This window comes from Heloderma suspectum, chromosome 17, assembly GCF_057233095.1.
Source record: "Heloderma suspectum isolate Gila_16-S chromosome 17, 16-S_ref, whole genome shotgun sequence".
Taxonomy (NCBI): domain Eukaryota; kingdom Metazoa; phylum Chordata; class Lepidosauria; order Squamata; family Helodermatidae; genus Heloderma; species Heloderma suspectum.
In genome coordinates this window covers 11,058,213-11,083,500 of record NC_139474.1, presented here as the reverse complement: position 1 = coordinate 11,083,500, position 25,288 = coordinate 11,058,213, and the positions used below count along the sequence as shown (strand labels likewise).

Here is a 25,288-nt window from a genome sequence, read left to right as displayed (position 1 = left end):
CAGCAAGCTTTCCCTGACCGACCAAGCCACAATTTTCTTGGTATAAGTTGATCTTAAATATTTTAATTGTTGTTTTGATTCTTTTCTGTTGTTTACCGCTTGGGAATCTTATTAGATATAGAGTATACAAATCCCATCAATTAATCAATATTAGGCAGGCTTGCCAAGATATTTTTTTAATTATTATTGTAGCTAAGCCCTGCCTGCAGCACGAGGAGGGCCATACAAGACTGTACACACAGACACACAAAAAAGGGTGGATGATGGATCGACATTCCTTGTGGGGAGGAGCCCATGTGCAGAGACCCCAGCCTTCGGGCATGAGGCAAGGCTTCAGTTCGGCATGCGCAGCCCCAGAAGGGTTATCTATCCACTTATCTGTCCACTTCGCCAAAGACAATATCCTGGGTGCCTGAGGAAGAGAAGAAGAGGAATAAGTTACAAACCTCTATTCAAAAAAAGTTGAGAGTCTGCAAAGTGGAGTGAGTAGACTATGGAACATGGAGCAGGGGAGACTCGGGTTCAAATCCACAGGAAGTGCCCTGGGTGATTTTGAGCCAGTCACCATCTTTCAGCCTGAGCTACCCCAACAGGAGTGACTGTGTTGGGCATCTCTACACCAGCCTAAAATCCTGCATTTAAAATGGGACTTTCTGCTTCCGTTTTAAATGCAGGATCACAACAGCTCCCTTTTTCACGTGCTTCCTTTCCCCCCTCCCCTTTCCCCCTTCTTCTCCCCGTATTGGAGCCTTCCATATCTTTCATTGATCTTGCTCCTTTTCTTGCTGCTTTTCCTCTTTTCACGGAGGGAACTCAAGCGGAACACAACAGGGTAATTTGACAGCTCATTATCTGCAATCTATTTAAAAACGGAACCAAGGGCATTTAGTGCAGGAGATGCCTTGGAGGTTCACGGAGTCATGTAAAGGGCCCGCAAACTTCCGTGAAGGAGCCATCTCAATCGCAGGATAAAAGCTCCATGTGAAGAGCTGCAAAGGGCCCCCTTTTTAAAAACAACTTTTAAACAGAAGTACCAGCAGTGAATTTAGTCTCTCAGTGCCAGTCCTTACGTAGCCAAAATGGCACCATCCATGCACAAGAGGGAGGTACTGGGAGGCTTGGGGAGAATCCAAAGGTTTGCAGAAATACTAAAAAAACTTGGGGGGGGGATTAAAGTGATGGTGGGGATTAAAAGGGGGGGTTGGGAAGGGGGAGAAACAGCGAGGTAAAGAGGTGGGGAGAGAAACAGCAAAGTTAGAGGCTAGGAAGGAGGGGGAAATAGCAAGGCAAAAGGGGAGAGGGGAGAGAAAGAGCAAGGCTAGAGGCTGGAGGGGAAAACAGTGAGGTAAAGAGGTGAGGGGGCAGGAATAGCAAGGCAAAGGGACAAAGAGAAAGAGGAAGCCTAGAAAGAGAGAGAAAGAAGGCTACTCTAGCAGTTGCCCAGGTTGTTTTTTTTTATTAACCACTTTTTGGGAAGGGGCAGGAAGTGGAGAGCTTAGCGGGTGCTGTGGCTACTGCTTTGGGCCCCCCGGTCTAGAGAAGAGGTATCATGTTGCCGTAAATGACATCAGACGGCTGATCTGCCAAGCCTGGTATCGTCTATTCTGGCCTTGCCCACCCTGGTGCCCCCCCGATGTTCTGGACTCCAACTCCCAGCAGTGCCAGTCAGCATGGCCAAGGGTCAGGGATGCTGGGAGTCGTCATCCAAAACATCAGGGTGGGGGGCACCAGGGTGGGGAAGGCTGCCGTAGATGCTCAGGACTGAAACTGCCCAAGCCCGCCCCTGCCTAGAGCGGCCTCCCACAATGTGGGTCCCTTCAGATATCTGGGATTACAACTCCAATCGCCCCAGGCAATTGGCCACACTGGTTCAGACTGTTCTGGCATGGGGGGGGGGGGGTGTCTTTCCTTTAAAAAAAAAAAGCAGCCTGGGACTCAACACCTGCGACGCATACACTTTATGCGCTCTGCAGGCAAAACATACGTTCTCCTGATGAGCTACAGCCTCTCCCCACCACTGGCTTGGGAAGATTCTGTAGAGGTGTACAAAGTTATGCCTGGTGTGGAGAGTGTGGATAGGGAGATATTTTTCTCCCTTTCTCCTAAAAGTAGAACCTGGGGCAATCCCATGAAGCGGATTGCTGGGAGATTCAGGACAGATAAAAGGACTTCTTCACACAGCCTGAGTTAAACTATGGAACTCACTTCCGAAAGATGTAGTGATGGCCACCAATTTGGATGGCTTTAAAGGGAGATTAGACAAATTCCTGGAGGAGAAGGCTATCGATGGCTACTAGTCCTGATGGCTAAGTGCTACCTCCAGTCTCAGAGGGAGTCTGCCTATGTGCACCAGTTGCTGGGGAATGTGGGCGGGAGGATGCTGTTGCACTCCTGTCCTGCTCGTGGGTTTCCCGTGGGCAGCTGGCTGGCCACTGTGTGAGCAGAATGCTGGACTAGATGGACCCTTGGTCCGATCCAGCAGGACTCTTATGTTCTGACAGCTCTATTATGCCATCCCCCGAATGCAGATCACAGACACTCCTCTTCCTCACACAGAGCTCCAACTCCCAACAGGTAGCAGAAGGCAAAGGAAGCCAGACCTACCTATGATGGCCACCACATCTGCAAGCATGTGACCTTGGGACATCTTGTCCAAGCCGGCCTGCAGAAACGGATGAGGGAGAGAAAACAGATTAAAACAAACAAACAAACAACTGCATCACTGATGGATTTGCTTTTACGTTAAAATTAGGGATCGTGCTGGCCTAAAATGGCAGGGTGGGGGTGGGAGATCAGAGGAGGCCAGAGGCTGGCCAGAACTCTGGCTCCATGAGGTCACGATGGTTTGCATTTAAGTTCTGAACTAGAGGGAGAGAAACGATCTCAAAAGCTTTGCTGCCCCCAAGCCCAGGGCTATAGAAGTAACAAGCAAGAGACTTGCAAATTCTCTGTCAGGGACTGCCTCCCACAACATACACATCAGGAGGAAACAAAATGCAGCACTGGACACCATATTCATCATTCTGACAACTCTCAGCTTTGATTTTTCTTTTTAAAAAGGTACATTTCATAAGGTCTAGCGCCTTGCTTTTTTTAAAAAATGAACACCGTATGCAAGCGATGCCTGGTGAAGTCATCTGAAGGCAGGAGGTAGCTACAGCTGCAATCCTAGACCCATTTTCCTGGGAGTAAGTCCCACAGAACTCCATGGGACTTACTTCTGAGTAAACATGTATAAGGGGTGAGAGGATTCAGTGACCGAAGAGATCACTGCCTCGCTGCGCCATCAGCTGAAAACACATTCTAAGACAACAGGGCTTAACAGGGAGAAGAGATTCACAGGATTCAGGTTTTCTGCACCAACGACACCTCAAGCGACTTGCCTTGAGGCAGAGTTTTGAATTGTTGTTTGCCTGTCATGTGCAAACCCCCCGCCACTCTCCCTGTCTGTGCCCCCAACCCACAGCAGAAACACAAGGTAGAGGTGGTGTGTAAGTAAATGGGCCCAGTGTTCCCTCCGATCTAGGAAGCGAGAAGAGGAACATGATAAAGGAAGGAAGCGTGTCCCCAGCTGAGCATGCTGCCGAAAGGATGGGCACCCTTCTGTTTGCTGCGCCAGACACTCCTAACACCAGGAGGAAGAGTGACTAGCAGAAATCGCCCCCACCATCCCGCACGCAAGCAGTTCCAACGCCTTTCCTCGGAAACCAGCAGCAGTATTCCTACCCAAATTCTAGGGACGGGACGCTGTGTCAGACTGCACCCTGCGAGGCTGAGGGCAGACTTTTCCCGGCTCCAAGCCGGAGCAGCATTTGAATGTGAGGGGGGAGGAGGTGGATCAGAAGGACCGCTGAGCCCAGGCCTTACCTGTAGTGCTAAGGTGGAGCCCACTAGCCAGGAGCCCTTTGAGCTGGAGACCCCCCCCCCCGAGGAAGCAGCACTCCCCCCCCTCACTGAGCCAGATTCACCGGCGAAGCTGTCTTCCTCTACACCTGGGGCCTCACACTCCCCTGCTCTTCAGTGCAAGCCGTGCACAAGGCAGGCATGGAGAGGTGACAGAGCGCTAGGCTCCAGGCGAGAGGGCCGCCCCTTGAAGACTCTCCCCTCTTCGGGAAGGCAGCCGGCCAAGGTCCTGCGCGTCCAGCCGAGCCTCCCCCTTGGCCTGTGGGACCTGCTCGTGGTCAGGACAGGGCTGCACAGAGAACAGGGTGTTGAGCCTCTTTCAGCCCGAGGGCCGGATCCAATTCCAGAGGAGCTCTCGGGGGCCGCGTTCCGGTGGTGGGCAGGGCTGCAGGGCCAGGAGGCGGGACCGAGCGTATTTTACCTCAAAGCTCTCGCTGCCAGTAACTCGGCCTTAGGAGAAGCGTTTCAATCATTTAGAATCTGGGGGAAACGGCGCAAAAGGAAACCACCAAAAGATCGGCGGCCGGACAAAGGGGGCGGCAAACGATCGGCAGTCGGGAAAACCCATCTGGATTTGGCCCTGGGGCTTGAGATTCTGCACTCCTGATACAGAAGGACAAAACTATCCCCGACACGAGGCTGTTGCAACTCTGATCTAGCGGAACCGAGAAGCTGATGTGTCCTGGGATATGAAGGTCAGCCCACTGTACGGCTCGCAGAGGGAGGGAGGCAACTCGCTCCACCCCCAAATCACCATTTTGCATCTGGCGCCACCCCTCCCGCCAGCCACCGTTTTGCACCTGCAGCCCATTCTACCTTGGGGTCCCTGTAAGCCCCCGCCTTTCGGCAAAGTAAATCCTGCAAGTGTGATGTCACCTGGCCACGTTTTGCTGAGATTGACAGGCAAGCCAGACTGGAAGTTTTAATAGGGGTCAGGGAGAGTGATGTGACCACACCCTGGCCTGCTTCCTTGGCTGGTCTCTGCACTGGCCTTCCCCTAACCTGGTGCCCTCCAGGTGTTTGGACTACAACTCTCAGCATTCCTGACCATGGCCATGCTGGCTGGGGCTGATGGGAGTTGAAGTCCAAAACATCTAGAGCTGCAGGCTCGAGTCCTCCCCCTTTACCTCTCACACGCATATATACCCAGAAGCATGTTTTTCTCTTACCAGATGGGCAAAGCCAGGAGCCTTAATCTTACAGCGGTAGGGTCGGCTGCTGCCGTCTGAGACCAGGTACACGCCGAACTCTCCCTGCATTACAAGAATGCAGAGCGGAGAATTAGGGCCTGAATTGGTTGGCCCTACTACAGTATGGGAGGAATGGAGGATTCTGTAGGGCTTAAAATTTGAAACGGAGCTAACCCTCAGGAAGTTTTCCAAATGCCAGCAGCCGCTGTTGCAAAGGATTCTGGGATTTGATCTCCAGCAGACAGTGGGAGAGAGAGGGAACACACACAGACCACTATAGAAAAGTCTGCTTAGGACAGGGTGGCAAAACTATCATTCTGTGGGCCATGGAGCATTCTTCTTTGCCCCTGCCAAATTTTAAAGGTAAGGTAAAAAAAAGTTAGGACTGTTTCCCTCATACAGGTATGCCCACATTAGAGATGTGAAGGGGCAGAAGAAAAACAGTTTTTCCTGCAGTTCCCCCACTTTCCCTTTTATTTCCTGGCCCTTCACATCTCTCGCCTGTACACTTCAGTCTTTCTAGGGGGTTTTGCTCTCAAGACCTGTGCAGAATTAAGGAAGGACCAGAGTGAACCACCTCACTGTTCAGAGGTGATGTTTCTTGGTACACATCAACAAACCATTTTTAAATGTCCCTTTCGGGCAGGAGCGAGAGCTGACCGTAGAAACAGAGAACTCCGAGATTTTGGCAGTGCTGTGACTGGAAACCCATCCCCATCCAATGGTATCTGCGGGTGGGGCGGGGGAGAGAAAGAGAGGACACACTGGTCTTTCTAACTCAGGTTTTATTTCATGCGAAAAAAATGTAAGCATGCAGAACAATTAAAACTTCACACAAAAGAAAACCTCAGTTAAACAAATCAGGGACTCTTCTCTTTGATATTTGGGTGGAGGGCGGGGTGGGAGACACCTGGTGCCCAATCACAGCTACATGAAAGCCCAAACCCAGCCTAGATATCTTTCATGCCTAAGGTCTCCAGTCCCCATTTAAGGTGTGATTGGTGGGATGAGGTCTTCTTGGTAACTGCATACGGGCTAAGGAACCAATGCCGCTGCAAGAGATCTGGCCAGCTTCTTCTCAAGCCATGTTTAGATGTCAATTTTGTTCTTGTTTAGATGCAGTCTTGATGTGGTATCTGCTACTGCTTTGGGTTTGGTTTAACTTTTCTTTTTTTAAAAAAAAAATGACAGACATTTGATTACAATTTGTATTCTGACTGTGAGCTGCTGACCTCCTCCTGGTTATCGGACAGCTACAAGCTGCACAGAGGGAGATAAGAGGGGGAAACGGGGCCATTCCGCAAGTAATGCTGAAAAGCTTGTTTTGTTTCCTCTTCCCTCCTCATCCCTTTTTTCCTTGTGCATCGCATCTTTTTAGTTTGTAGGCCTGTGGGAAGGAACTGTCATGTTTTAATGATTACACGTAAGCTGTCCTGGGACCCTTTCTGGCCGAGGAGCAGGAGAAAAATACTTTTCAAAAGTCAACAGTAGAAATGGTGCCCTAACCAAGCCTCCCACCAGCTGATAGTTCTTGACTGTGAAACCTTAGACCCCTAGGGAAACCACACACACTCCACCTTTAATTTCTAAAAATGAGAGGTGGCGGGGTGCGAGGATCCTCAGACCTGGAATACCCTCCATTAACGCCCTCTGGCCTGGAATATTCTTACCTCTAATTCTAAAATGTGTGGTAGCTGGTTGCACTTACTCACAGGAGAGGGACGAACATAGTGGACATGCTCAGAGACATTCTGGATTATTATTTTTCTTTGTTCCAAGCCCGGTCCCTAGTATTGATAAAGGTCCTGGAGCTCAGCCCAGGTTCAGAATTAAGTTCTGCAGATTCTTCCATAAGGAAGCTGATGACAAGATTCAGCTGTCACTCTCCTTAACAGCAAATTCAGGTGGTGAGTGTTGATGGGTTTGTGCCCAAAACAGGCCTCTGAGAATCAAGTGGGAGATATCAGCATGCTCAAGAAAACCCACAGGCTTGCAGAAATAAAAACAATATATTTACAACCCCCCAAAACAGCTCAGTGAGGAACAGGCATGCTCAGTGGTCACAGAATGCTAAGTGTCTGTTGTGGGAGGTGAGCAGTGACTGAAAACTAGAGTGGGGGGGATTAATGGAATATCCTGGAAGAGGGTATGGCTGGCTGGAACCCTGAACAGGAGCATTCAACACTGAAATATTTTGTTTCAGGTCCTCCTTCTTCCCTCTAATTCGAGGGCAGTAGATGAGGATCTACTGGTAGATCTGTGTAACTGCAGTAAAGCAGGAAGGGCTTTTGACTCACATTTTTTTAACACTAGCTACAGTTAAAAGGGTTCCTCCTCCCTGCCCCCAACAGTGCAGAAGTAAGTCACACTGTGTTCTGTGGGGTTTACTCCCAGGCAACTGTAATGTCGCTTAGGTTACTGAGACTGAGAAGGACAACAAGGATTGGATTTTTGAGTGATAGCTCAGCCTAAAAGTTTTTTTTGGGGGGGCGTGCCAAAAGAGTAGAGGAGCAGTTAATCTGGTTTGCAGGCCTTTTCAAGCCAAAACTGTAAACTGTTTTAAAACTGTAAACAAGCTACAGGGCCATGATAGCACCAAGAACACGTTCTTGGGCTGAGCATGTGCTGACGGTTCCTTACGTCTCAGTGTACATTTGCACCTGGTTCTGGTTGGCGGACCTCAAGGTTCTAATAAACACCAAGTTGCCCCTGCAAGTCTGCTCCAATTTATAGTGTCGAAACATGCTGGTACCTTGGGAGCTTCAATGGCTGTGTACGTCGCTCCAGGGGGGACCTGGTAGCCCTCTGTGTATAGCTTGAAGTGGTGGATCAGGGCCTCCATGGAAGTCTAACAAGTGGGGGAAGAAAAAAAAAAAGACCATGCCGTGAAAGCTGGATGGCCACGGTTCCAAGTTTCGCCACAGGGGGGCACTGCCCTCCCAGCAGCTCTGTTTTACCTTCATCTCTGCTCTCTTTGGAGGAGAGATCTTGGCATCATCCACCTTGATCTCGCCTTCAGGCATCTTGTTGAGGGCCTGCAGGATGATGCGGAGTGACTGGCGCATCTCTTCCACTCGGCACAAGTACCTGTTGGGAGAAAGGCAGGGATGTGGCCAGTTCTGGGATGCAGACCGTGGGGGAGGGGGGAGATCCCAGGAAGGCCCCTTAACTATCCTGAAGATGGGAAGGCGCAGAAAGTTACGGCACAGGCAGAGAGTGGAGGCTCCTGACATCAGAGGAGGCTCAACAAAGCAGCAGATGGCACATGCCATCTGTGACCATCACAAGGGAGGCCCTGCCAGGTCTGCCTCTGCTTCGGCCAGGCTCTGCACTGCGTAAGACTCCAGAAGTGGGTGGTGTCTCTTGGCCAGCCTGCCCCAACCATATATCATTTATATAGCAGCCGGGGTTCTAAGCATTTGCTCACCACTGGCGTGTTCCCCTCCACCATCAGGCGAGCACCTCTGAGCTTCCAGAAGAAGCCCAGCTGGTGGGAGAGAAACTGCTTTTCCTTTCTCCACCCCTTCTTCCCCATTCTTCATAGAGAGAAGCAGGGGCAGTTCCTTTCCGTTGCTGTTGGGGTTTTGTAGGTGGCAACAGCAAGAGGGGAGCCCAGCACATGGGCAAACACCTCTGTGTAACCCAAGTCACCTGCAATTGCCACAGGACTCGGGTAAGGAAGGGGGCGGTGTCAGTGACCACAAATACTGTGTTTGGGTAGTGCCTTGAATCTGGGGGACTTGAAATAAATTCAGGATAGCAAGAAAATGGATGAGCCATGGGGGCTGCACTAAACTGCTCCAATGGGAAGGGCTTTTCAGTCAAGGGGTATCATATGCTCCACACTGCGGAGAGCTGGTCAGGCACGTTCTCACGGCAAGCACCAGCCACGGAACTAGATCTCTTTCCCCTCTGCAAATGAGAACTACACCTGTCATAGCAGTCGCCCCGTGACCCGATTGGGACGTCAAATTCCACCTGGTCATAGACGTCGTAAGGTTGACTTTTGCGGAGATCCCACTGGATACCTGACCCACGGAGCATCACTCCACTGATGAGGAAAGACAGAGGGAGACACATAAGATGCAGGTAGAAAAACCTAGCCTTTGCGCCAAATGCAAGAGGAAGGACGGCCGTGGCTTTAGAGCAGGGCTGAGCAACTTGTAGCCCTCCAGATGTGTTGGCCTACACCTCCCATCTGCCGTAGACAGCACAAAGGTGAGGGATGATGGGGCTTGTGGCCCTCCAGATGTTTAGGTGTACAAGTTGCCCGCCCCTGGTTTACAGGGGTCTTCTCAAATGGCCTGCTTGCTGGAAATGGCACAGGCCACCAAACCACAGGGCCTGCTGCATGTCTGGAGGAGAATGGGCAGAGGATAGGGGCCAAACCACACCCCACATAGCTCACTCTCTGTCCCTTGGCTACCGTCCTGCTCATTTCTGGAATTCTACCAATGCAGGTCATGCCAAGAGCTGTCACTTGAAGTCTGGAGGGAGGATCATGCGCATCTGCTTGATCTGGGCCCCTGAGGCCTTGCGCAGACATGAGTGATTAACCAGGGTTAAGGAAAACCAACCCTGGTTAAGTGCTGCACCTACAGATCTAGACCAGCCTCCTCCAACCTGGCGCCCTCCAGATGTGTTGGATTACAACTCCCAGCATCCCCCATCCAGCACCCTAACCTGTCTGAACCACTTTTTGATGAAAGGTTCTAGAGGATTCCTACAATTCTTTGCTACAGTCATTTTAGCACTTGCTAAAACAGGGGCGTAGAACCTCAGGCCTGGGGGACAAATTCAGGCCCCTGGGGTCCCCAGAACGTCCCGTCTCCTCCACCCGATGGGTGCTTTCCCGGCTTTTGTATTTCCCCCACTGTGCAGTTTCCCCACAAATCCAGCCTCTCTGGGCTCCCCAGAACATCCCGTCTCCTCCACCCGATGGGTGCTTTCCCAGCTTTTGTATTTCCCCCACTGTGCAGTTTCCCCACAAATCCAGCCTCTCTGGGCTCCCCAGAACGTCCCGTCTCCTCCACCCGATTGGTGCTTTCCTGGCTTTTGTGCAGTTTCCTCCCATTCTAAAAGGTTGAAATGCCTCTCTGAAGGCCTAGTTGCTGGCAATCAAAGCTTTAAGTTAAAATATGCGGGGGGGGGGGTTGCCCTCACCCCTTTTGCTTTGTGCCCTGCCTGCTACTGGAATGTGGCCCCTGAGAGCGTCTCTGAAATGGGATTCAGACCTCCGGCTGGAAAAGGCTCAACTCCCCTGTGCTAAAAGATGGCTGCTCAAATGCCCATCAGCTCTTTATACACAACGGGCCAGTTTGCAGGTAGTGACCGCCCATGGGTTGTTTAGCCCATGGGTTAACCCACGGCTTAAACAACCCACAGGCTGTGGGGGATGAGCAGGAGAGACTGGGCCCCCGCAGCACACCCACCACTCCCACTTTTACTCAGCAACCCACAAGAGGCTCCTGTGTGGCTTGCTGAGCATGACTTGCGCACCTGGGCTGCGGGGTTGTTCAGGGGCTACATGAAATCAAGAGACGCTCGCTCCTGGGGAGGGAAGCTATGGCACACCTAGACAGCATAGTAAGAAGCAGAGACATCACCTTGCTGACAAAGGTTCGTATAATCAAAGCTATGGTTTTCCCAGTAGCAACGTATGGCTGCGAGAGCTGGACTATAAGGAAGGCTGAGCGCCGAAGAATTGATGCCTTCGAACTGTGGTGCTGGAGAAGACTCTTACGAGTCCCCTGGACTGCAAGGAGGTCAAATCAGTCCATCCTAAAGGAAATCAACCCTGACTGCTCACTGGAAGGACAGACACTGAAGCTGAAGCTCAAATATTTTGGCCACCTAATGCGAAGAGAAGACTCACTAGGAAAGACCCTGATGCTGGGAAAGATTGAAGGCAACAGGAGAAGGGGACGGCAGAGGATGAGATGGCTAGATAGCATCACCGATGCAATGAATATGGACTTGAGCACACTCCGGGAGAGAGCACAGGACAGGAAGGCCTGGCGTGCTATGGTCCATGGGGTCACAAAGAGTCGGACACGACTGAACAACTGAACAACAACAACAAACCCAACAATGAACCATGGGTTTACTGCTGCATTGATTAGCCGCTAAACAGCCTAGTGACTCGGGTTTGCACATCTTGCTCAGTGACCTACGAAAGAGCAGCTCGTGGGAAGTGACGGGCACGCTGCAGGCGGTGCACCTGCTCTCTCCCGCCTATTCAGGACAGCCTCTGGGTTGTCATTATGTGCGAACCAGGTCAACTTCTTAAGTATTATTTGTGGTGCAGAACATGAATGATGGGATATTTCCAGACAGCTCATGGTGGGTTCCCTTGATGAAAATGGGGGTTGCTTCAGGACATTATTGCAGGGGTTGTCCCTCTAGCCCCCTCCTTATCTGAATGTAGAATTTCCACAGCTTTCTTACCTAAAACCGTAATTGAGGGCTTCCTCTGATGTCACCACTCCAATATCAACAGTGCGGTTCTTCCAGATTCGGTTGTTCGTGAGCATCTAGGGGGGGCAAAAGAAGACAGAGGAAGCTTAGCCTTGCAGGAGATTCAGGGGTAAAACACCAAACAGTCCTACCTCCAACAGAAGTATAGCTTCCAAATCACGGGAAATCCTAGTTCCTCTCTACTCAGCACTGGTTAGGCCTCATCTGGAGTACTGTGTCCAGTACTGTGTCCAGTTCTGGGCACCACACTTTAAGAAGGATGCAGACAAACTGGAGAGGGTTCAGAGGAGGGCAACAAAGATGATCAGGGGACTGGAAACAAAGCCCTGTGAAGAGAGACTGAAAGAACTGGGCATGTTTAGCCTTGAGAAGAGGAGACTGAGGGGAGATAGGATAGCGCTCTTTAAGGACTTGAAAGGCTGTCACAGAGAGGAAGGCCAGAATCTCTTCTCAATCATCCCAGAGTGCAGGACACGGAATAATGGGCTCCAGTTACAGGAAGCCAGATTCCGTCTGAACATCAGGAAAAACTTCCTGACTGTTAGAGCAATACGACAATGGAACCAATTCCCTAAGGAGGTGGTGGGCTCTCCCACACTGGAGGCGTTCAAGACGAGGCTGGACAGCCATGTCGGGGACTCGGATTCCTGCACTGAGCAGGGGGTTGGACACGATGGTCTTGTAGGCCTCTTCTAACCCTACTATTGTATGATTCTAGATCACTTGACCTTCAAATTGGCCATGGTGGCTTGGGCTGATGGGAGTTGAAGTCCAAAATGTCTAGAGGCCACCAAGTTGAGGAAGGCTGTTCTAGAGCCTGCTATGACCTATCTAAATGGGGTGTGTGTGGCTGTATTCAGGCACTCATCTTACTGGTTATATTATATTATTAAGTTTATGCACCACTTCCCCCAGCCCCCAAATCAATATAAACCATGATCAGCACAATACTACGAATCATCATAAAAACATAATCTACAAGTCAATACAACACAAAAAATGTTCATCCGCAATACAGGGGAGTTCACCCACTCCAGCCTAGAATGAACACCATAAAAGCATCCCATCACTGGGCCAAAACTACTGTCCAAATGCCTGGGAAAATAAGTACATCTTGGCCTAGAGCCAAAAAAGGTGAGTCTGTTGGCATTAAGCAAGCTTCCTTGGGGAGAGCGTTCTATAAACGCCTCTGACGTCATACAAGTTGAGTAGCCCCTGTGCCTGTCATCCATGTGTCCAGCATAAGCAACTGCAGAGAGGAGGCGTTTGCGCGAATCCCAGAGGGAGGGGCGAGTTCATGCCTGCAATGTTGAGGCAAGGCTACTTGGCCCGGCCTGCACGCATGGGCCTGGCTACCTGGCGAATGCAGTGCCCAACTAGGGCTGTAGCTGTGCACGTGTTTATAAAATCTTCGGATTAAAATAAAAACCTGAAATTTATTTTATTGTTTATTTTCTCAAGAAAGTTTATTTTATTTCAAAATAAAGTTATCAAAATAAAGGCAAGAAGAACAACATAAGTAGTAATAAATCAAGATTACTAAGGAAACAAAGCCATTCACTAAGTATAATTCTTGGTCTATAACCAATACAGTTATGGAACATCAACAGTAAAACGTCCTAAGTAGGAGCTCAATACCGAATGAAAGAGTAAAAATACAATTTATACAGCATATAAAAGGAGTGCAGGCGAGTTATATTTTGTGCGTGTGTGTCTATTGGTCAGAAAAAACATGGGCCAGTGTACCTGGCTGGAATTTGATGAGAAGTTTGAAGAGCTTCAACACAGGAAATAAAGGGAAACCATGGTGCCATAATTATTAATTATTAATTAATTATTAATTCTTTATTGTTTTCTGTTAAGCTAACGCAAGTAAAATTGTTCAGTACTGAGACCCCAACTAAGGTAGGCCAGGCCCACCATGAATTTTCCCCCTGCTCACGAGAAACCCCAAGATTTAGAGGCGTACAGAAAAATCTTCAGAAAAAGAAACACCAAACAGCTCAATGACATCTGGGCATGCTCAGTAGGTGTGGAATACTGACTCATGGTTGCGGAGCCAGTCCTCGGCCAGCACAGGGAATTGCTTTTTTAAAAATAAAAACAGTTAATGTGCCAATCCCACATACAACTACAGTCTTTCAATTACAGTCTCAGGTTCCCTCCACAATCATTACGCCCCAATGCTACTATCCACAGCCGCCTTTCAATTTAGCTTCTTTGTAGCATTTGGGGGTGTTAGTTCTGTTTATTATCCCATTGCAAATTAATATCAATGTTCTTTTTGTCCTCCTTGATTTAATGAGCTGCTAACGATGATCAACAAAAGGACGCCTGTGGCATGGGGTTGCACAAAGAGCAAAAGAGAGGAGTCCGCATGGCGGCTGTTGCTACTCTTGAGGAACGGAATGGAGTGTCCTGGAAAAAATGGCTGGCTGAGCAAGAGCAGGCCACCCCACCCCATTTTTTACTTTTTGCTGCTAGTTTCATCTTGGTTTTATTATGTGCCCTCCCCTTTGTTGTTTATATTTTATGTTTTTATCATATTGCACTCCACACAGAGACCTTGGGTTACTGGGTGGTTTTAAAGTATAATAAATTGAAGATTTTCTTGCAGGTCCCGCTTTCAAAAATAAAACAAATTAATAAACGAGGCAGCAGAAGCTGCTAGGGAGGCCACAAGGAAACTTCACATGGAAGCCTTGGAGAGAGAGAGACACAGGCAGACTCACCTCTTCCACCTCATCTATCCGGATGGAGAAATTCTTCATGAACTCATAGATGTCATCCATCAGCCCCAGAGGCATGTCCTGAGCAACAGGGAAGAGGAAGGAGACAGGAGTGCATGTTGACAAGGCACCGTGGACGGTGTCTAGCTAGATGGCCTCTTAGTTTCGGTTCTTCACGTGGGGAAGAGCTGCAAGCATCACATGAGTGATAGGAAGTCCTGGAGGACTTCTCCCACAGGGGCCAGAGACATCCAGAGATGGGGAAAAGACACAGCAGCAGACGGTACCGGGTTGGGGTAGGCTCCCCTACGGCTTGGTGCTCGCCGAGGGGGGGTCAAGCTGCATTTGAGCCGTAGCATTTCAGGTTACAGGGGGGCAGTGGAGGCTGGTGGCTCTGATTTCGGTGGGGCTGTGCATCCATTCTGGGTTTCAGTCACAAGCAGTCAGAACTCCAAAGCAATCCATGGCGCTGAACCTATTTTGGGCTAGAGTTCAGCACCTTAGACAGCTCCTTTAGAGTTCTGGCTGGTTCTGACTGAAACCCAGAATGGATTCACTGCCCCACCAAAATTGGAGCCTCCAGCCTCCACTGCAGGGGGAGACTCATATTTATTTCCTTAAAATATTTTCTAAGCCCAGATCCAACAAAAACCTGATGCAGTGCACCCCAAAAATATATCACCCCTACAAATTGAACATGAGCATGTCAGGATGAAGGCTAGGCTAAAACCCTTCTCCATGACAGCAACATCTTCAATACAACATAGAGGTGGGGAACCTCAGGGGTGGACTCCAACTCCCATCAGCCAGTATGGCCGATGGCCAGGGCCGATGGGAAGTGTGGTCCAACAACATCTGCAGAGCTACAGGGGTCCCTTCCTCCGATTCAGCACTTATAAAGCGCCAATAGTTTTCTGAATGCTGTACAGATACGGAAAGACAAGACAATCCCTTCCCACAGGCTCACAGAGTAACAGACATGATATGAAAGGAGAATGTGATGGGGAGGGCAGAGGAAAAGCAAATGTCGGAGCAGTGGTTCCTTTACGGGCCAGTGGTATTCCTCCTTGCCCTGATGTTCTTCCTGGGAGGCAGCTTCCCAGGGGCCATTGGTCCCTTGGCTGATGGGAGAAACTAGAGTGCGTTTTCCCAAAGCAAGGCGATGTACTTTCATTTAAATTTTGGAATGGAGGAGCAGTTCACCTTGCAAGCCCCTGCCTGCACTATGAAGCGGAACAGGGAAGGCCAAAGATTCCCCTACCCCACCCTGCAAACTTTGCTGATCACAAAAGCTGCCTTCTTACCTGATGCACCCCACCTGGACGGACATAAGCGGCATGCATCCGAGCCCCAGAGACCCGCTCGTAGAATTCAAACATCTGCAGGGAGACGACCAAAGTGAGGAGAGAGAAAATTTTTCAGCCTTGCTGCCTACCCCTGTCGCTCTGTGGCAGAGCACACACTCCCCATGTAGGAAGTGCCAGGTCCAGACCCTGGCCTAGCGCAGGGATGGATGATCTCTGCTCCAAGTACTGGAGTACTGCTGTCAGAGCAGGCAGAACGGGGTAAGAGAAAACGGCCCAACGTGGGTGAACAAGGGCTCTCTATGCCAGGACAATCAGATTTTTATCCCACGAGCGGTGCATTTTATGGAACCTGCTTGTGAAGGTTTGAGGCCTACAGAGGCAAGGTGAAAAGGTCAGGCCTAAAAGCTGGGGGCGGGCAGTGTTGTTGTACTTTCATTTCCCCAGTTCAGTTTCATCACTTCAGGTTTAAAACAGTACTTTTGGTGTTGGGGGAAGAGGATATAAAATGGGAGAGCGATCCAGTGAGAGAGACCAGAGAAAGAAGACAGCAAGAAGCCTACGTGCCGCTACAGCAAAGGAATGTGCATTTTTTCAACCTTTATTTTCTCTTAATGCCTTTTGTATCACTCAGCTCGCGTGTAAATACTTCTAGCTGTGATTTGCTTGCTTTAATTGACCAGTAAACCTCTGTAGTTAAACCCTGTGTCTAGAGTGTCGATCACACCACGCCTACAGCCTAAACCCCACATTATTGGAAAAGGGAAAGTAAAAAGAAGGTGGGACTCTTAGGGAGGCAACCAATCCTTAACGAGTTGCTCAGGAGGTCCAGGTCAATGGTGGAACCCTGACACTGCTCAGTTGCATACACGGACGCAGGGCCTCTTTGCTGCTGCTCCCATCACCTGCTGCTCTCCGGGTGGTCGTTTGGGACAGTCCTGGGTAGCAGAGGCCCCCATCTTCAGCCCTGGGGTCCAGCCCTGCTTTCACCACTGTGAATGGGGCTACTGTGTCCTGCCAGATCCTTGAAAAATTCTCTCCTTTTTTTTGTAGCAGGCAGGACAACGTCATGGAGGGTCACGGGCGCACATTTGGTCTGCGGCATGCACAAGTCACTAGTTGGTGAGGCCTTTGCCCAGCCAAGCTGGTCCTTACCTTCTCCCTCTCCTCAAACATCCAGAAGAAGGGCGTCATGGCTCCAATGTCCAGGGCGTGGGTGGTGATGGCCATGATGTGGTTCAAGAGACGTGTGATTTCGCCAAAGAGGACTGGGAAGGAGGCAGAGATCTGTGTTAGCAGCTGACACGCAGGGCGAAGAATACACAGGGGAGGGGCAGGAAGAAGAAGAGGACAGGCACCGGTTCAGCAACAGCACAATCCTAAGCATGCTGGGGCTGAAAGGAAACAAGAGCCAAGTAAGCATGCTTAAGATCAGCTTCAGCAGTCCTTCTCCAGGAGAAGCCCCTGCCAAAGGAAGTGAGGCGGGTGGCTACCAGGAAGAGGGCTTTTTCTGCTGTGGCACCCCGGCTGTGGAATGAGCTTCCCAGAGAGGCTCGCTTGGCTCCTTTCAGCACCAGGTGAAGACATTTTTATTCTCCCAGGCATTTTAGTTTTTCAGTTTGTTTTATATTTGGTACTGTATTTTAAATGTTTGCACTGCTGCTAGCTTCTGTTTGGTTATTATCTTTATTTTTTATTGTAGTTTTAAACTTTTATATCACATTTTATCATCTGTACTTTATTGTCTTATAGTTTATGGTTTTAATTGTCGTGTATCACCCAGAGATCTTCGACTATTGGGTGGTACAGAAATATAATAACATGGTAGCCTAGGATTACTACTTAGTGTTTACGTCAGGAGTGGGGAACATACAGCCCTCCAGATTAGCTTTCCCCAAATTGGTGCCTTCTGGACATATTGGGCTGCAAGTCCCAGAAATCCCAGCCATGACAGCTAGGAATTCTGAAAGTTGCCGTCCAACACAAGTGGAAGGCTCCAGCTTGGGGAAAGCTGATCCAGATGCTGTTGGACTGCAAGTGCCATCATGCCTCACCATTGGCTATGCTGGCTAAGGTTGATGGGATTTATTTGATTTATATCCCGCCTTTCCCCCGAGGATAAAGGTGCTCAAGGCAGCTAACCATAGAAAGGACCAACGTTTAAAATAAAAACTTGGTTAATCGTAAAACAAATGCATTAAGCGCACAATTAAAAAACACAATGAAATAAAAACAGCACCCCGCCCCACAGACCAGCTTCCATGCCAAAGGCCAGCTTGAACAAAGATGTTGTTGCCTGACGGCAGAAGGACAACAAAGAGGGAGCCAAGCTAGCCTCTCTCAGCAGGGAGTGCCAGATCCTGCAAGCGGCCACTGAGAAGGCCCTCTTCTTGGTGGCTCGTGGGAGTTGCAGTCCAGCACCACTTTCTCCACCCCTGGTTTATATAGTACTCTAGGCAGTTAAAAGTGCTTCATGTACGCTGGTCACTTTAAACCAGGGATCCCGGCTTCATAAACCACGATGTGAACAAGGGGTAGGCAGGTGCTCACAACCTGTTTGTTCCTCCTTTGCATGAGTGGGCAAGACAAGCCAGGAAGGGAGAGCTCTGTGCGACAGCGGAACGCTGGCTTAAAGTGTTGGGCACACATGTGTTTGGGCACACATAAAGTGTGCCCAAACAAGCCAGGATCGTAAGCCAGCGTTTGCTGGTGGCTTACGAATTCTGGCTTATTTGGACACTTGATCATAATCCCGGGTTCAGATGGCACACGAAGCTAGCCCTTCCTGGCTTGTTTACCCATTCACACAAAGTGGGGGACTGTCTGGCCTGCATGCACCGGCACACTGCTCGTTCACATCATGGGTTATGAAACCAGGATTCTCCGCTGAAAGTAATGTGTGAATGTGGCGGAAGGAGAGGGAGGTTGGTCCTGCCCATGGGTGGCATGCAGCCCCCGACAGACAACCCACAAGGGAATGCGGTCCTCAATGAGAAGTAAGGTTTCCTACCACTGCCCCATAGAAATGCAAAGTGTTGTCATCAGCACATCTGGCTACAATTGCAGCTTCCTAAGCAACTTGGCCCAGGACAGCTTGTTCACTCACCTCGGATCCACTGAGCCCTCAGGGGCGGACGGATGTTGAGCAGTTTCTCCACTGCTAAGGAGTAGGCTTGCTCATTGCACATCATGGAGACATAGTCGAGCCGGTCAAAATATGGCAGAGCCTGAAGCGGAGAGTTTAATATGGTTGGAGACTTGCCTGAAATCCTTCTGGAAGCAGTGCAAAAGTTGCTGAGATTTTTCTTTCTAGATATTAGAAACGGATGTCCTAATTTTCGGTATACTAGCCCACGGACTCGGCTTCGGAGGTGTGGGAAGAGCCCTTCGTTGGATACCGTGAAGCCTTCAAGTAAAGTTATCCAGCTGTCAGAGTTGGACACGTTGTGCCTGCTGGCCTGTGTGAAGTGATGCCTGCTGGCACCCCTAGGCATGCTGCCTGCCATGGTGCACCCCTACAGCCCTGAGGGAGGGGTCTGTTCACTCCACTCCCTCGAGGGGGGGCTGCCCCACAGCAGGTGGGAGGGCAGGCATATAACTCTGTCCCTTGGCCTACCAATCTCCCCTGCCTTCAAACTGCATGGACAGCAAAGCTATGTGCTAGTTAGGGAAGTCTGCCACTTGGTGGCTGAAGATGTCACTGCAGGCTTCAATCACAAAGACACATTTACGTTAAAATTAATTAGCGTGTAGAGCATTTAGCGTTCCAGCAGCCACCCTCTGGGCCACTTCACCAATTGGTAACAGACAGGCCTCCACAGATCTGATGTTCAGACGTCTCCTAAAAACTCATCTCTTCACACAGGCGTTCTCTGAAGTGTGACCCAGCCAGCTATGGTTTGTAGCACACAGTAGAGTGTGCGGTTTTATCGCTGATTAATTTGTACTGTATTGCTTTTGTTATGTTTATTGTTCTTTTTGATGCCATTGTATGTTATGTTCCCTGCTTTGATACTTCTGTAGAAAGCAGTATATACATTTTAACAACAACAATAATAATAGCAGCCCGCCCCACAGGCTTACCTGGAGGTAGGTCTTGTACTCTATCAGCTTCTCTGTGCCCCGATGGAGCAAGCCAATGTGAGGGTCACATTTCTTCACACTCTCCCCGCTCAGCTCCATCACCAAACGCAATACCCCGTGAGCCGCTGGGTGTTGGGGCCCGAAGTTGATGGTAAGGTTGGAGACTTTCTTCTCAAAGGGAGGGTCCTTGTCTGTTCAGGCCAGAAAAGAACGGGTGAAATAACATGCTGATAAGGAACGCCGAGGGAGTACAGAGGAAGGGAGGCTATTACAGCGCTCTCTCTTCCTTCATGGTCCTTCGCTCCATTTCTCTTATTCGCTTTCTTCCTTTGAGAGAAATGAGCAAAACAGGACAGAGGAAGAGGCACGTAAATATATAAAAGGGGGACAGCAAACCATCTAATTTCTCTGGATAGGTCATTCCCTGGTTTACACAGAGAAGCTATTTTTAAGTGTCTCCAGGAATGGAAGTGAGACCCCCTCCTAGAAATCAATGCAGAAATCCCGTATTTTAATACAGCCGTGATGAGGCGGCAGCAGCATGCTCACCTTCACCCCAACCCCCCCAAAGGTAGCAGCACAGAGAAGAGCTCCTGCCCTAACTCAGTTCTTATTTAATGCAATAACTGGGCTAAGGCAAATGCAATTCATCGCCCACATATTGCACGGTGGAAGGAGGAGGGAGTGGTTTGTGACAATCCTGCAGTATAGTTCACAGTGAATACTGCAGGTCAGGCTCTGAGTGGTTTACAACAAACCTGCAGTGTTGTCCAGAGGTAATAGGCCCCTACTGTCAGTTTGGTTGAAGCTGAGAGTGTAGCTTACAACCCTGGGGTTGGACTCGATGGTCTTAAAGGCCCCTTCCAACCCTACTATTCTATGATTCTATGATTATCAGTTGCTTTTATCCCTGCATTGCTGGTTGGGTTGAGAGAGTATTATACAACATCCCTGTATTGTAGCTCATTATTATACCCCTACTGCAGGTTGGGGTGGGGGGCTGTGTGCAGAGAGAGAGAGAGAGAGGGAGGGTTCTGGCAGCCCTATAGCATAGTCCACTGTTAATATTATGGGTCAGAGGTGGGGCTGAGGCTGGTTTGTATTCCCAGTGAAAAATCCCCAATACCTCTCAGGTTGCAGCAAAGGTTGATTTATTTAAATAACCTCTCCAGAGCTTTGCATGCAGACTGGCTGCTCTCTTAAATGTGCAGAAACGTGAAAAAAAGTACATGAAGACAGATCTTAATTCAAGCACGTATTCTTTTCTTTGAGTCTAATGTTTGCTTTTGCAGCCACAGGTGACACCTGCACACTAGGGATCGAGAGAAACATTTCCTTATGGGGCCCCCACTGGTGTAGCTCTGTTATTATGGCATCGATATGCTGCTCTTCAGGACACGCTATCATAGTGGCTTAGAAATCACCAAATAATATTACAAACAGTAAGAGAGCAACCCTGGGCAAGCATTCTAGGGACTAAAGGCTGGGTTGGGAAACCCCTTCGAAGTTGGAGATGGCACCTTGGAAGGAGGAGTCAGAGATCTGACCCCAAACCCCTCCCCCTTTATTTTATTTAAAATATTTCTTGGCCGCCTTTCAGGGCAGAAGCCCTCCCAAGGCTCCTTATTTCTTGCAGCCGGCATGGAAAGAACAGCACCAGCTGCTTCTCCGAGGGGGTGATCTAGTGGGTGGGGAGGGGAGGAAACTGGAGAGGCCAGAATACAAGTTATCCTGAGCCACCTCCAGCCTCTTTCCCTCCTGCTCTGAAGTGCCCTCACTAGACGGGTTGAAAAGCCCATCTAGCAAAAATACAGGAGAGCGGAGAGGCAAAGATCGCCTCTGGCATTCCTCCAACCCTGCTAACTTCAGCCTGGCAGGGCATAAGAATCTCAGAACCTGCAGAGTTCTGGAGCTTCTGAGCAGCAAGGATGCAGTCCATAGGACTGCGCCCTAAAAAACACAGTGACAATCATAAAAGAAATAATTGCAGCAGAGCAATAAAATATTTCCTCCCAGTGACAACATCTACAGGGAAGGGAGACTCTGCTCCAGAGACTGGGAATGGGTGACCCTTCAGATGTGGTTGAACTGCAACTGCGATAAGAGTCAATGGTGAGGGATGATGGGAGACGCAGACATACCCAGCCCTGCACTACTCAGTCTGAGGCACACGTTTTGCCCAGATTCAATCCCCATCACCTCTGCTAAAAAGAGAGAGAGAGGAAAGAAGGAAGGAAGGAAGGAAGGAAGGAAGGAAGGGGCAAAGAGAGAAAAACAGAAGCATTTGAAAGATTCCCGCACAGATGATGGAGCAAATTTGTTATCTGCTGCATCAGACAGTAGGACCTGATCCAATGGGTTCAAATTACAGGAAAGGCAATTTCGACAAAATATTAGGAAGAACTCGATAATGGCATGGTCTGTTCGACAGCAGAACGGACCATCTCAGATGGTGGTGGACTATTCTTTGTTAAAAGTTTTTAAGCCTTTTGTAGAAAAAAGTCGGTTATAAGCAAGTTGGTTCGAAGCATCTTTTAAAAAGCATATTTTACAAAAGGGAGACTCTGTCATAAGGCATTCCCAAGGTTTTCCCACCATTGGTAAAAGCATTGCTCATCTTTACCAGTTTTGTTTATTTAAACTTATATCCCAAATGTACGAGCTCAGGACAGCATACACAGTTCTCCCCTTCCTGTGATTCCCACAACAACCCAAACTTAGGCGCGCGCGCGCACGCACACACACGGAGTCTGGCCCAAAGTCACCTCATCAGCCTCCTTTCAGAGCAGGGACGTGAGTCCAGGTCTTCCTGGTCTGACATTCTACCCAAACTGACTCTCAGCGTTGGCTCCTAACAGCACATTTTCCAAAAGGTAACAGCACAACATCCACTGAACTGATCCACTCCCACTGCCAAAGGAACATAGGAAGCTGCCTTCTGCTGAGTCAGATCATTGGTGCATCTAGTTAGATACTGTCGACATTGACAGGCAGCAGCTTTCCAGGGTTTCAGGCAGGAGGGAAACTCACCATCCCATGGAGGAGGGACCCACTTTTCTGTTTCTTTGCTGGGGTACATGACAGCACCTCCATACTGCTTGACATATTCCACATCGGGCTGCCACTGCTTTCCTCTGAGAAAATGAAGAGCATATTATGATCCAGAGCACTCGTAATGAAGCAGTAATCCCATCACAAAACTAGGAACCTGCCTTATACCGCAACAGACCATTCGTCTGTTGCAGCTCAAGGCATGTATATTTCCATGCTAGGAAAAGATGCAACATGAACAGCCACATTGAGAGCAAGAAAGTCTAAATTCATTTAGGGCACAATCCTATATGGAAAGGCAGCCCCCTCCAAACTTGCAGGCGACTGCCTATCCAATGCACTGTGGGAGGAGCGCAGAGGGGGATCATCTCCTCCACACTACAGCCACCCTGCATTCGTAGCTAGACAGCCGATTTTGGCTGTCTAGCTGCGGGGTGTTGGAGCGCGGGGTGGGGAGGCCAGATGACACATAGGAAGCATCGTACTGGCACTTACACACTCCCTGCTCCTCCCCACCCCCTGGGAACAGCCCCTTTTGCCCCACTCCACGCTGCTCTTAAAGTGCGTAGCCTGGGGAAGATCCACGCCACCTACAAGGTGGCAGGGGCGGGGAGGCGGTTCTCCGGAAACCAACCTCGTTCCTGGAAACTGACCAATTCTATGGTCCGCTAGCCGCTGACTAGTGGCCATAGGTTTGCACCCTTAGGGCTTGTAGGACTTTTGGGACCTTGTAGGACTTTTTTTCTTAGACAGAAAAAAAGTCCTACAACTCCCAGCAGGGCTGGCTGGGGCACACTGGGAGATGTAGGAATTTTTTTTCTGTCTACACATGCATAGGATTGCACCCTTATTTACTCATGATATAAGATGCCCTGTAGACAAAGCACTAAGAATGAAATATGTAATAAAAATAAATACAATCAAATCAAAGATAAAAAACACCAAGATTTTAAGTTTGAAAAGATGCAACAACAAAGTAATTTATAAGGAAAGATAAATATCTAAGCACCTAAAATGCGGGCAAAAAGGGTTTTAAAACTTTCCCCAACCTGGTACCCAACAGATGTTTTGGACTACAATTCCCAGCATTCCTGGCTATTCATCATGCTGGTTAGGGCTGATGGGAATTGAAATCCAAAACATCCAGCAGGCACCAGATTGGAGAAGGCAGGGAAAGAGTACCTCTGTCAGGAAGGACACTATTTTCAGTAGAAAGAAGAAAAAATCATAACTGCTATGCACTTAGAGTAATTACTGGGTGGTTTGTAGAGGATTTATTAGACACATCACATCCAGTAAGCTGCAGTTGTAAGTATTTCTTTATACCAGTGGAAGGTGCCTAACAACATTTCAACAAGCAGGAGGCTGGCAGAGTTGCAACTTTAAAAAGAGCCAAACAAAATCATTCCTACTCCTGCGCTTGTATGCCAGGCTACTGCTAAAAGTGTGGTCAACAACAAAGAACATTTACAGTGTCGCTAGACTCTCAACAAATGTGGATAAGAGCCCACTTTGTTAGATGCATAAATACTCATAAACAAGCTTTGGCCTCAATTCACAGATGTAGATACATGTGGCTGGAGAAGGGAAAAAAGTACTATACAAAAGTTACGAAATTTGTATTTCATGGCCTTTGTATACAACTTTTTCTTCCCTTGCAAGTCTGTGAGATTTCTGTGCAAAGCTCAAAAGTATACAAGGTCAGCAAGAATTGGCAATAAGACAGGCATAGAGAAAACAACCAAGGGCCTTGTAGCACCTCAGAAACTATCCCATTTGTTATGGCAGAAAGCTTTTATAGACTACAACCTGCTTCATTAGACAACTAACGTGGCTAGAGCCCTTAGGGAGTTCCTACCTCTAGAAGGGTATAGAAAATGAAGGTAGTGAAAAGAGGGGCTACCCTACGACTTGGGTTGTGGCAGAGCATAATCTGAATCATCGAAGCTCATCCCCTCAGCCTATTTCAAATGCTGGCCTGAGCAAGGAATTATATGATACAGCAGAGAGAGGGCATGCCTCTGAGCATATGCAGAGTGCTTTTCTCTCACTACTGAGAGATTACTACCCATCCGTATGCACAAGACAGACGGCAGGACGTTCAGTTCTAAATATGTATTCCAAGAGGACTAGTAGCTTGACAGTTACCTATAAATTAACCAGGAGCGAGAGAGGAGTTACCTCTCCATAAGGAGACCCGCCATCCATTAGAGAGAAATATATATTTCCAGCTTAGCGTAAGAAGGGGGGGGCATTACCTGCTGGGCGCCGACCCCAGCGCGATCCCCTGTATCCATGACCCTGAAGGTGCCCGCAATCTCCACAAAGACCTGAGCGCCGCCATCTTCGCTTACGGCGCCGCGGTAGCCAATAGCCGTCAAAACCGCGCATGCGCTCTTTAACTCCAGCGCTTCAGCGCCGCCATTATTAGTACGGGCTAAAGACAGCCCTTCCCATCCGCCCTTCTACCTCGTAGCCAGGACAGATCAAGATAAGGGCAGCTGGCTTCAGCCTCCGTTACTGAGCAGGCGCAACGATAGGCACGCATGCG

The 25,288-nt window shown here is 49.2% G+C and overlaps 1 protein-coding gene across 2 annotated transcripts; it reads right to left on the bottom strand.

Moving 5' to 3' along the window:
- Positions 1–43: 43 nt before the first annotated feature.
- On the bottom strand, positions 44–25,106 carry NDUFS2 (NADH:ubiquinone oxidoreductase core subunit S2). Of its 2 annotated transcripts, XM_084823445.1 has the most exons (14): positions 24,996–25,106; positions 22,717–22,820; positions 19,687–19,877; positions 18,710–18,830; positions 16,759–16,871; positions 15,604–15,678; positions 14,303–14,380; positions 11,541–11,626; positions 9,025–9,144; positions 8,051–8,180; positions 7,846–7,941; positions 5,073–5,156; positions 2,605–2,662; positions 44–412 (listed from the first exon to the last, which is right to left on the bottom strand). In XM_084823445.1, the coding sequence occupies exons 1-14, from the start codon at positions 25,079–25,081 to the stop codon at positions 375–377; spliced, it is 1,380 nt and encodes a 459-aa protein (XP_084679571.1). In that variant the 5' UTR covers positions 25,082–25,106; the 3' UTR covers positions 44–374. The 2 variants fall into 2 exon arrangements, with proteins under 2 accessions (XP_084679571.1, XP_084679572.1); XM_084823446.1 differs by lacking the exon at positions 5,073–5,156.
- Between the last annotated feature and the right edge of the window lie 182 nt (positions 25,107–25,288).